This window comes from Tenrec ecaudatus, chromosome 18 (assembly GCF_050624435.1).
Source record: "Tenrec ecaudatus isolate mTenEca1 chromosome 18, mTenEca1.hap1, whole genome shotgun sequence".
NCBI classification, from domain to species: domain Eukaryota; kingdom Metazoa; phylum Chordata; class Mammalia; order Afrosoricida; family Tenrecidae; genus Tenrec; species Tenrec ecaudatus.
In genome coordinates this window covers 8901873-8914835 of record NC_134547.1, presented here as the reverse complement: position 1 = coordinate 8914835, position 12963 = coordinate 8901873, and the positions used below count along the sequence as shown (strand labels likewise).

General features: G+C 47.4%; 1 protein-coding gene across 3 annotated transcripts in view; it reads right to left on the bottom strand.

Moving 5' to 3' along the window:
• The window catches only part of PLEKHA4 (pleckstrin homology domain containing A4), a 33830-nt gene that overhangs the window by 8641 nt on the left and 12226 nt on the right, over positions 1-12963 (bottom strand). For all 3 annotated transcript variants that reach the window (XM_075537121.1, XM_075537122.1, XM_075537123.1), the window contains 3 exons: positions 10437-10577; positions 862-961; positions 710-786 (listed from right to left, as the gene is read on the bottom strand). In XM_075537121.1, coding sequence (XP_075393236.1) covers positions 710-786; positions 862-961; positions 10437-10577 — 318 coding nt within the window. The remainder of the gene's footprint in view (positions 1-709; positions 787-861; positions 962-10436; positions 10578-12963) is intronic.

The window sequence follows — 12963 nt, the reverse complement described above, 5'->3', positions numbered from 1 at the left end:
GTGTTGAAGGGATCAGGTATCAGGCATCATCAGAACAAAAACTCATATCATTGTTAATGAGGGAGAGAGTGGTGTGGGGACCCAAAGCCCATCTGTAGGCAACTGGACATCCCCTTATGGAAGGGTCTCAGGGAGAAGACGAGCCAGTCAGGGTGTAATGTAGCAACAATGAAACAACTTTCCTCTAGTTCCTAAATGCTTCCCCCCACCCCCTACCCCCAGTATCATGATCCCAATTTTACCTTACAAATCTGGCTAGACCAAAGTATGTACAATACTACAGATAGGAACTGGAAACAAGGAATCCAGGAGCAGATGATCCCTTCAGGACCAGTGGTGAAAGTGGCGATACCGGGAGGGTAGAGGGAAGGTGAGGGAGAAAGGGGAAACTGATTACCAAGATCTACATATAACCTCCTCCCTGGGGGATGGACAACAGAAAAGTGGGTGAAGGGAGAATCGAACATTGCAAGCCATGACAAAATAATAATAAGTTATAAATTATCAAGGGTTCATGAAGGGGGGAGGGAGTGGAAAAAAGAGGAACTGATCCCAAGGGCTTAAGTAGAAAGCAAATGTTTTGAGAATGATGAGGGCAACAAATGTCCAAATGTGCTTGAGAATGGATGGATGGATTGTAGTAAGAGTTATATGAGCCCCCAATAAAATGATTTAAAAAATAAAAGAAATGATTGCCAAACATCCTTACCTTGGTTCCTGGTGGGGGAGAAGGGCGGTGGGGCACTTCAGGGCTAGAAGCCCTGGAGATCTTTGGGGATCCCAGACCTGGAGGGGCAGAGCAGAACTGGGTAAGGTAGGGAAATGGTGACAGAGACCCCCTACCTGAGCCAGGATGCTCACCTGAGGAGAGGTGGACGAGGTCTCTGTCACCCCCAGGGGGCCGTCCCCAGTCAGCCTCAGGGGACCTGGGGGAGCTCAGCTCCAAGGACTCAGGCAGACTCTGCAGGGGTCAGGAAAAGGGATGAATGATTAATACCACCTTTCATTTTTAATTCTTTCCCAGTTCTTAGCCTGGGTAAGGTTAAGACTGTAAACCAGAATCCAGAGGCCCCGGGTTCAAATTTCAGCACTGCTATTTATTGGCTGTGTGACATTGGGAAAGTTGCTTTACCTCTCTGGGCTACACTTCTCCTTTGGAGCTGAAGATGGGGGCCAGATGCATAAGGTATGTGGAGAAGGCAGTTCTTGTTACTATTATCCCCATTTTAAATAGGGGCAAACAGAGGCTCAGAGAACGAGGTTGAAAGTCGAGGCCAAAAAAAAAAATGTCGAGGCCACACTGGTCCCAGGAGCTGGGATCTGAACCCAGGTCCCCTGGACTCCATAGGGCTCAGGACCACACAGCATGGAAAGAATGCTAATCAAGAACAGAAGCAGAGCAGGAGGTGGCTGCAGGGGCTAATGAAGGCCAGGGCTCAGCAAAGACAAGCGTGGCGCTGCCTCCCGAGCCCCACAGGCACTCTCTGATGGTCTGTCACGAACCTACAGAAGGCGGTGCCCTGGTGGCGACCGTGGTCACGCACTGGGTTGCCAACCCCACGGTCTGCAGCTGGAAAGCCCGGGCACTCCTCGGGAGAAACACGGGGCTTTCCACTCCTGAGTCCAGGAAACTCACAGAGGCAGTGGCCCCTGCCTGGCAGACTCACTGAGTCATCATCAACTCGGTGGCGGTGAGTTCTGTTTTTTTGGTTTGGGTTTTGGAGCCTTTGGAAGCAGGAGACAGATGAGACTTTCCACTCCTGTCGGGCGTCCAGTCTGGGAAACGCAGCCACGGGGCTTGTTCTACCCTGCCCCCCGGGGTGGCCAGAGTTGGAATGGACTGGGCGGTGGCATGTTTGTTTTTGGAGTCTGTGTTTTGTTTCTGGACAAACACATTGTTTTCGGTTCCTAGTTCGCATTGTGTCGTCATGCAACCACCCTGCCCTTTCCCTTCTTTCTGGGAAGTAGCAGGGGAGGAGTCCTGGACGCAAACTGAGAACTTGTTCCACAACAGGTTGAAAGGCTGGTGGTTCCCAAGGACCCAGAACTGCCTCAGAAACCAGGTCTGGAGATTGGTTTTCCAGAAGGTTCCACTCAGGGAGCCCCTCATTAAAAGCTCTACCCCATGGGGGAAAGGAGACAGCGGTCGGAGTCAGAAACAAAATTAATAATCATTTATCAAGGGGGGAAGAAGGAGAAAAGAGGAGCTGATACCAAGGGCTCAAGTAGAAAGAATATATTTTGAAAAGGATGATGGCAACCTATGTACAGATGTGCTTGACACAGTGGATGGATGGACTGTTATAAGACCCGTAAAAGACCCCAATGAAATGATCTTTTCATTAAAGAAAGAAAGAAAAAAAAAGCTTTACTCTGCACCCATGGAGTTTTCCTGGAATCAGAATCGACGGGAAGGGGACTTGAAGTTCATGGAAAAATGGAATTGAAGATTAATGGAATATTCCTTCCTACAAACCTCAAAGCCCTACATCTGTATGGGGCGTATGCCCTTCCTTAACCTTCGTTTGCACAATTCGGTGACAGTAAGCATGCGTGTCCAGGGGCCCTGGTGCCACAGTGGGTGATGTATTGGGCTGCTAACTGCAAGGTTGGTGGTTCAAATCCTACAGCTGCTCCACGGGAGGAAGATGAAGCTTTGTGCTCCTGTAAGGATTTACAGCCTCAGAAACCCGCAAGGGTGATCCTACTTTGTCCTTGGTTTGTCCTTGGTCCTAGGACTGGGAATCTCCTCAAGGGCAGTGAGTTTAAATTATGTGTGTGTGGTCTTCATTCACCACCACTGTCCGTTTCCAAATTGTCCAGTGTCCCCTAGCAGCCAGCCCTCCTTTCCCCTCCCTCTCTCCCCCTCACTCGCCCCTAGCGAAATCTAATACACGTTCAGCTCTATACACCAGTACCGAATTCTTACAAGAGACTTGGATGCTTTTAATTCTGGATCTTTCATCTCCAGGCACAACCACCTCTTTTGCCCTGAGTCCGGAAGGACCGGATGGTGCCCAACTACTACAGCTCCACATTTCGATCGAAGATCGTATAGAAGAATCCTGATCACCAGGGGGAAGATGCAGAAAAGCATTGCAGATTCTCATGGAACCCACACATTCTGCAGCCACAGAGGCCAAGTGAAACCCCCCACAACGGTAGTCCTGAGATAACTCTCTAGAACCAGCCTCTAACGTGGCTGCAGCAATAGTTTCTAACATGAGAACAACGTGAGGATGGCCCAGGACCTGGCAGTGTCTCATGAACAGTCTTGCACACGGTTGCTATGAGTCGGAAACAAAGCCATCTTAAAACCAAGCCAGTTTGGCTTCACTAGGTTATTGCTTTTGTTTTTTAAGGCTTCTTTGAGCATTATGTTTTTTTCCCAAGAACTATCTAAAACATAAAAATAATAACTTTAAAAAAAAATAACTATCTACAAAGAATCAGATTGACCGTAATACAAAGAACCCACACAACCATCAATGTGTAACCCCCCCATCTCCCCGAGGGGGGTGAACAACAGAAACGTGGGTGAAGGGAGCCAGCGGATGGTGTAAGATCTGAAGAGCAATAATCATTTATCAAGGGGTCCCAAGGGTGGGCGGGAGGGACAAAAGAGGAGCTGATACCAAGGGCTCAAGTAGAAAGAAAATGCTTTGAAAAGGATGACAGCAACCTATGTACACATGTGCCTGAACAGTGGATGTACAGATTGTTCTAAGAGCTAGAAGAGCCCCCCACCCCCACCCCCGATAAAATGATTTCTTATAAATGAAAATAAACTAAACGCACTGCCTTGCTCAGCGCTGCCATCCTGCAGGACAGGATGGAACTGCCCCTAGGGGGTTCCCAGACGGGAGTAGAAAGCCCGCCCATCTCTCTCCTGAGGAGCGGCTGGCGGTTTTGAACTACCGACCCTGCAGTGAGCAGCCCAGCGTGTAAGCACGACATCACCGGGGCTTCTGAATTGGCACTAGCGAAGTGAAGGCTGAGACTGGCAGCTGGGGGGCGGGGGGGTGGTGCTAGCAAAGGTCTGAGTTTGGGCGGGAGCGTGGCAGGGCAGGTTGGGGAGCAGCCGTTCCGGGATACACCACTTTGGGACTGCCGATGTGCAGTGGAAGGGGCTGGGCAGCAACTGCCGGATCCCATCTGTTTTGCTGCATAGATAGATGCTCAGTGCGGAGAAAGGGAACGTCATCACTGCTGGGGGTCATGGCGCTGAACCGGATTCATCCGACCCTTTGTCCCAAAGCATGAAACCCCGCCTGTCCTGTTACGTCCACACCATCTTTGTTGCCTGACACTCACTGTTGCTCTGTCCACAAAACTGATCAACTTCTCTCTCAGCGGTGGGAGGGGAGGGAAAAGGGGGGTTGTTCTAGCCCAGGTTTTTTTTCTTTTCCTTTTTTTTCTATCTGTTTTTAAGCCCTTCTTGGGCTCCAGTCTTCACATTCTTTCTTTCTTTCTTTTTTAGTCTAATCTCTTTTTTTAAATCATTTTATTGAGGGCTCATACAGCTCTTATCACAATCCAACCATCCATCCATTGTGTCAAGCACATTTGTACATTTGTTGCCCTCATCATTCTCAAAACATTTGCTTTTACTTGAGCCCTTGGTATCAGCTCCTCATTTTCCCCTCCCTCCCTGATAATTTATAAATTATTATTTTGTCATACCTTCCATTGTCCGACGTCTACCTTCACCCACTTTTCTGTTGTCTGTCCCCGAGGGAGGGAATTATACGTAGATCTTTGTAATCGGTTTCCCCTTTTCACTCCACGTTCCCGGTATCACCACTCTCAGCACGGGTCCTGAAGGAATCATCTATCCTGGATTCCCTGTGTTTCCAGTTCCTGTCTGTACCAGTGTACATCCTCTGGTCTAGCCAGCTTTGTAAGGTAGACTTGGGATCATGACAGTGGGAGGAGGAAGCATTTAGGAACTAGAGGAAAGTTGTATGTTTCATCGTTGCAACATTGCGCACCCTGACTGGCTCCAGCCTTCAAAGTCTTATTGATAACTTCAGGGCACCCTCGGAGGTGATCTCTGCAATATCTCCGTCTGTGATCCCATGATCGAAAGGATCAGGAGTCCTGGGTTATTTACGAACACCTTCTTCTAGCCCGGGGACCCAGTGCTCAGATTCTAAGAACGGATGTTTTAGAGTTCGGGAAAAGCAGAGGGTCAGGGATACAGCTATGACTAGAGTCAGGAATAGGGTGCAGGGAAGGTATGTGTAAGGAGACCTGGTGCCTTCTTGGGTTAAGTGTTGGGCTCGTAACTGCAAGGTCAGCAGTTCTAAGTCACCAACCCCTCTGCAAGAGAAAGAGGAGGCTTTCAGCGCCCATAAAGAGTTTCCGTCTTAAGGGAATGCAGGAAAGATAAACCCCTCAGAGCCAACAAGGAAAGTGGAGATACCAGGAGGATTAGAGGAGGGTGGGGGAGGAAAGGGGGAATGGATCACAAGGATCAACCTAGAACCCCTTCTCAGGGGAATGAATAACGGAAAAGTGGGTGAAGGGAGAGAGAGAACGATGTAAGATATGGAAAAAATAATCTGTAATTTATCAAGGGTTTGTGAGGGAGGGAGGGCGGGTGTGGGAGGGAGGGGGAAGAAATGGGGAGCTGATATCAGGGGCTCAAGTGGGAAGAGAATGCTTTGAAAATGATGATGGCGGCATTTGTGTAAATGTGCTTGACACACTGGAGGAACGTATGGATTCTGATAAGTGTAAGTGCCCCCAATAAAAATATTAAATTTAAAAAGAGTGACCTCCGTGGAAACGCACAGAGGCAGCTCTATAAGGTCACTATAAGTCAGAACTGACTCAGTGGTAGTACATTGGAGAGTCAGGGTAGGGATAGAGTACTAAAGATAGGATTGGGGGGGAGGGAGGGGGAAAAGAGGAGCTGATACCACGGACCCAACAGAAAGTAAGTGTCTAGAAAAGAGTGATGGCAACATAAGTGCAAATATGCCTGATACAACTGATGTATGATTGTATTAAGAGATATAAGAGCCCGCAATAAAATGATCTTTTAATTTTAAAAAAAGCACCTTGATAAAATCTTTCTCAACTTCAAAAGAAAAAGCATAGACATTATTAAAAGAAAGCTGTATATTTTCTCTCAAAAAATGATAGGATTAGAGATCAAGACAGGGTTGAGTTAGAGTTAGGATTGGGGATGAGATTAGATTTCATGTTAGGGTTAGGATTAGGGTCGGGGTAAGGGATGGGGTTAGGTATAGCATTAGGGTTGGGGGCAGAGTTAAGGTTAAGATTGGGTTTAGGCTAGGATAGAGTTTAGGGGTAGAGTTAGGGTTAGGGTAAGCATTAGGGTTCAGATCAGGTTAAAGGTAAATTTTAGGGTTAGAGATAGGCTTACAGGTTGGGAATAAAGAGAGGATTATAGATAGCGAGCAAAGTAGGGTTCAATCAAAGGAGGAGGAAAGTGATTAAGGTCAGGGGTAGAGTTAGGGCTAGGACTAGGATTGGGGTTAGGGCTAGGCTTGTGGATAAAGGTAAAACACACTGCCATTGAGTCAGGCTCATTGTGACCCCCTGTAGGTTTTCAAGACTGTAACTGTTTACAGGAGTAGAAAGCCCAGGCTTTCTCCCGCAGAGCGGCTGGTGGTTTTGAACCGCCCACCCTATAGATGGCAGCCTGCCTAACGCTACCAGGACTCCTCTGTGGATAAAAATGGGTTCCAGATAAAGAAAGGGAGGAGAGGGCTAGGGTTAGAGGTAAGGTGAGACAGAGGGAAGTCTGTGTTCTCTCCTTTGACTTATCACCTTTGGAAGGTTTATGAATCATCAGTTTTCCCTTCGGCAATTCACACGCTTTCTGTTTCAGCTCCATCTTTGCCATTTTCTCCCTGTGACTTCCGTGTCCCCACGTCTTCCCGGAGGTTCCCCTTTCCATTCCTTCTTTCTGTTCCCACTCCTCCTTCCTCCCCGTCCCTTCTGAACTTCGTGCTGGGACACATGCTGCCCTTTGCCCTCAATAGTTGGTGATTCTAAGATTCGGGGACCTCCCTACGGTGACTGTTGCCCTTACAGAGGCATTTATTGTGTGGCTGAGAATCGGGCTCAGCTCCAGAACTGCAGGGTGACTAAGGGCTCTAGGTTTGGGGGTTCTGCCAGTCTCTATCGGGCCAGTAAGTCTCGGCTCATTCTCTCTCTCTCTCTCTCTCTCTCTCTCTCTCTCTCTCTCTCTCTCTCTCTCTCCCCCCATGCCCCCAGAACTCTGCAAGGTGGTATGTTCTTTTCTGTCTAACAAATGGCTCTCTGGGGTTGAGCTGCTCACCGCAAGGCCAGCGGTTCAAATCCACCAGCCGCTCTGAGGGTGGAAGATGAGGCTGCCTGCTCCCGTAAAGATGTACAGTCTTAATGGATAGTGTGGTGATGATCGCGCAGTTCTTTTTAATATCTGTAAACCACTGGATGGTAAGGGATGTGAATTAGATGGCAATCAAACATTTTTGGAAAAAGTGGGTATTAGAAGACCCCAAACAAATACAGCAATGCAAATAATGGGGGTCAGAGTGGAGACTCAAAGCCCACCTGGAGACAATTGGATAGTCCCTCACAGGAAGGGTCACAGAAAAGAACAAGTCAGCCAGGGTGCAGCACAGCACCAACGGGACACACAACATTCCTCTAGTTCTTTAATTCTTCCTTCCCCTCCCCACATTATCATGACCCCAGTTCTACCTTACAACTTCGGCTAGACCAGAGCATGCACACTGGTACAGATAAGAGCTCTTGACAAATGGAATCCAGGAGAGATAAACCCCTCAGGAGCAGTAATGGGAGTAGTCATACCATGAGGGTAGGGGAAAGGTGGGGGCAAAGGGGGGGCAAACAGGGAAGTGAATGTAATGATTGATGTCCTCCCCACCCCACCCCCAGCCAGGGGGATGAACAACAGAAACGTGGGCAAAGGGTAACAGTGGACAGTGTAACATATGAAAATATTAATATTTTATAATTTATCAGGGGTGCGAGGGGAGGGCAGGGAGGGAAAAAAGAGGAACTGATACCAAGAGCTCAAGCAGAAAGAAAATGTCCTGAAAATGATGATGGCAAAAAAATTTTTTTAAAGGAAAATGAAAAGAAAATGATGATGGCATAAGAAAATGTGATGAAGAAGCTGATGGTGTCCGGCCATCAAAAGATATAGCATCTGGGGTTTTAAAGGCTTGAAGAGAAACAAGCAACCATCTAGCTAAGTAGTAACAAAGCCCACATGGAAGAAGCACACCAGCCTGTGCGATCATGAGGTGTCGACATAGGATCAAGTATCAGACATCATCAGAAAAATCAAATTATTGTGTATGGGGGGGAGAGCAGAATGGGTACCCAAAGGCCATCTGTAGGTAACTGGACATGCCCTTACCAAAGGGTCACGGGGAGGAGATGAGCCAGTCAGAGTGCAGTGTAGCAACAATGAAACATACAACTTTCCTCTAGTTCTTTAGTGCTTCCTCCCCCCCTATATCATGATCCCAATTCTACCTTACAAATATGACTAGACCAGAGGATGTACACTGGTACAGATCAGAGCTGGAAACACAGGGAATCCAGGACAGATAGACCCCTGAGGACCAATAATGAGAGTAGCCATATCAGGAGGATAAGGGGAAGGTGGGGGAGGAAAGGGGAACTGATCACAAGGATCTATATATAACTCCTTCCCTTGGAGACAGACAACAGAAAAGTGTGTGAAGGGAGACATCAGACAGTGTAAGATATGACAAAATAATAATAATTTATATAAATTATCAAGGGTTCGTGAGGGGGGGAATGAGGAGCTGATACGAAGGGCTCAAGTAGAAAGCAAATATTTTGAGAATGATGATGGCAACAAATGTGCTTGACACAATGATGGATGTATGAGTTGTGATAAGAGTTGTACAAGCCCCCAATAAAATTATTTTTTTAAATGAAAATGATGATGGCAAACGCGTTTGATATCATTGATGTATGGATTGCTGTAAGAGCTAGAAGAGCCCCCAATAAAATGATTAATTAATTTTTAAAAAATGAATGAAAGAACAAAAAAAGTGGGTATGAAATAAATAAATAAATCTCGGCAGAAAATAAAGACATGGATCGACAGCCTTGAAATCCCAAGGCGCAGGTTGACATGGTCCTGTAGTGCCACTGTGAGTCGGAACTGACTGGGTGGCAGTAGGGCTGGTGTTTGGGTCCTCCAGGGAAGAGGCACTGATGTGTTGCGTTTGTCAGTTTCCATGGTGTGAAACAAATGCTCCCATCACGGTCAACAGCAAGCCACCCCGTGACATCACTGAATGTGGACTTGGGAAGAGAGCCACACACTTAGCTCTTGGGTGTAAGCTGATATAGTCAGACTCTGACACATACTGAACTGTCATCTTAATCAGGCAAAGGATGAGGTCAGGTCCCTAGGCGACTCACCTGAGGCTAGTATGTAATCAAGGGAGAGGGAAGGAGGTGGGTAGAGCCAGGAGCAGATTGGACAGGGAGTTGGGTGTTTGAAGAGGGAGGTAATGGGGTAGGGGCAGCGGATAACTTACTATACGTAGCCCTTATAACTTCCCCGAAATGGTTACATGAGACTATGCAAATGAGGTGCTTGTGATCTACCAAGGGGATTGGTCAGCTTACTAATAATGCAAGTAAGGTGTATGATACCCTTAGGGGTAGTCCGATGCAAATAAGGAACATGAACATCTAGACAGGGGATTGGTCGATTTTATCCTCCTTCTCAGCTTTAAAAGGACCCATCTCAGAGCAGAGAGGGAACTTGCCTGCTACCTGACAGGAGGAGAGAGAGTTTTTGGATGTAGGGTCTCTGTGCTGGCAACCTCCTAGACCCGGAGATAGGCTGTGGCACTGAGTACAATGAAGCATGGTGAGAAGCAACAGCAGAGAAACAGCAGAAGCAGAAGCAGGAGATGGCGGAGCGGGCTTCCTGGCCCAGAAAGCAAAAGAGTCGGCACCTTCAAGCAGAGACATACAGGTGGGGTAGGGTGCATTCGGGTGGTTGACGTAAAATTAAACTGCTTTGTGGCACTGAGCAAAGAAACCAGGCCAGTCCCTCTGGCCTCTCTGCAGGCATCTTTGAGAATAATTGTATCAAAGAACTGTATCCTGAGTTATTTCTGATCCAGAAGTGTAACCTGTTACTTCCCAAGTAAACCCCAAATGGTCCATGAGTTCTCTCCAGCCATTGGGATGAGTCATCCCACCCAGGAGAGAAGTAGGAAGTGCCATTGGAGAGACAACCGGTGTTGGAATTGATTTAAAAGAATTTTTTTTAAGGCCAAAGCGTAGAGATGCATCTGAAGTTAAGCAAATGTTGATGGTCATTCTCTCTCCCCTTCCTGAACTTGGAGAAGGTTAGACATTGCTGCCAGGCCTTTGTTCCAGGTAAGACTCACCTCTTTCTCCGAAGACTCCTCGCCTGGAAGCACAGAGGATGGAGACCCAGACTCAGGGTTGGGGGGTGGTTTCTGGGGACCCCCCAGACCTGCCAGCGTATCTTCCATCATCCACAGCTGCTGCTGAACGGATGCTCTGTCCTGCAGGGAAGGAGAGGATGATGGGGAGGGAGATCATGCATTTGCTCCTCAGAGCTGGGAAAAGGCAAAGGGGGGGCTGCTTCAGGGAAGGACTGCTCCACGGGGGGTTACAAGATCTTGAAAAAGTGGATCACCAGGTCTTCTGAGGCACCTCCAGGGGGGCTTTGAATGAATGCCTTGACTGTGGTGATGACTGAATACTACTTTTTCATATATTTAAACCATTGAAATTGCACGGTTCGTGAATTTTAATTTATTTTTATAGTCCATAAATTATATGTAAAGAAAACTGTTCAAAAGTGGATGTGAGAAATCCGGCTAGACCAGAGCATGTACACCGGTACAGAGAAGAGCTCACAACACAGGGAATGCAGGACAGATAGACCTCTCAGGACCAATAATGAGAGTAGTGATACCAGAAGGGTAAAGGAATGGGGGACAGTCAGGGAGAACTGATCACAATGATCTACATATAATCCCCTCCCAGGGGAACGGAGAACAGAAAAGTGGGTGAAGGGAGACATTGGTCAGTGTAAGAAATGAAAAAATAATTTATAAATTATAAAGGCTTCATGAGGGAGGGGAGGAGAGTGGGGGAGGAAGGGGAAAAATGAGGAGCTGATACCAAGGGCTCAAGTAGAAAGAAAATATTTTTAAAATGATGTACAGATACACATATGTAGAGATGTGCTTGACACAATGGATGGATGGATGGGTTGTGATAGGAGTTGTATGAGCCTCCAATACATGATTTTTAAAATGAAAAAATGGATAGAATAAAGTTTCTTTAATATATTTTTAAAAAGTGGACATGAAATAAGTATCTGCAGAAAAAGAGTCACAGTCTTGGACACACGAGGGGCAGTGCTGCGTGGCCTTTGGTGTCACTGTGGGCTGGAGCCGACTTAATGGCAGTGGGGGGCAGGTAGGGTCTCCCCGAACTGTGTTTTATAGATAATCCACAAATCCAGCCTCATGTATTGAAATGACGGTCTTCTCCATACTGCTGTGGGGAGATACCTGTCACAGCTATTGTTCCTTTCCATCCTGTTAGATTCAACTTATGGGGACCCCCCTTCTCTGGTACCATCTTTACTGGAAGAGAGTCTGTTGTGAGTCAGATGATTTTTTTTAGTGTTATTTTTAAACCGTTTTATTGGCACACAATCCACATTATCATGTAATATAGTTCTATCAGAGCCAAAGGATTCTCATTAGCTAAGTTTTTCAAAGTAGAAATTACAAGCCAGGAGCCAGCACTGACTCCACAGTAACGGGAGTTAAGGGGTGGGGCTTTGAATAGAGTGGGAGGGGCTTAGCATTATGGGGGTGGGGTTAAGGGATGGTGAAGTGGGAGGGGCTTAGCGTGAAAGAAGCAAGGCTCAATTCTGTATAGGAAGCGGGTAATACCAGAAGTCTGTTTTCAAATTGAAGACCTGTGGTTAAGACTGGAACCTTGCCCTGGTGGTGCAGTGGTTAAGCACTTGGCTGCCATGTAATAAACCAGCTGTATTAACCCACCCAGGCGTTCCTAGGGAGAAAGACCTAGATCCATTAAATAGGGGTTGGGGGGGGAAAAGAGGAGCCAATACCACGGGCTCAAATAGAAAGTAGATGTTTAGAAAATGAGGATGGCAACATATTACAAATATGCTTGATACAATTGATGGATGGAATGTTGTAAGGGCCCCCATTAAAATCATTTGTTTAAAAAGAAAATATTGCAATCGCCAATGACTACGGGAAGAAAAATTCACCCAACCCAAACCCACCTCAAGTCGATTCTTCCTCCAGAGCCCCTTGGAGGACAGAGTAGAAGCGCCCCCATGGGGTTCCCAAGGATAGCATCTTCAGGGAAGCCCACGGTCACATCTTTTTCCTGACAGCAATGGGTGGGTTTGAACCACTGACCTTTGCAGGCCAGCGCTTAACCACAATGCCACCAGGGTGTCTCCTGGCGGGCAAAGGAGAGAGGTGGGAACCTGTGGGCGGCAGTTCTTGCAGTGTTTCACTTGAAAGACCCGCAGGGAAGGAGGGGCGGGTTAAAAACTAAAAGGTGATACCAGAGAGCGTGTGGACAAGGTGGGCGAGAACAGGATCCTGCTCTGGGAAGGAGGATGGGGCTGGAATGCGGAGAAGGGACAGCACCACCAGGGCCCATCCTTAAAGAGGCCAGCCTAGGAGACTCGTAGGCAAGTCTACCTTGTCCTACAGGGTAGGAGAGGGAAACCTACTCCACGGCTTAGAACAGGATTGCTAGATTGACGTTGCAGAAGCCTGTCTAAATTGAAGAGGCGGGGCTTATAAAGGAAGTGTGGATGGGGGTCCTATTTTAGGGGTGGGGCCTGCCCGAAGGGGTAAGGGAGTTAGAACTGGAAGTCTGCCC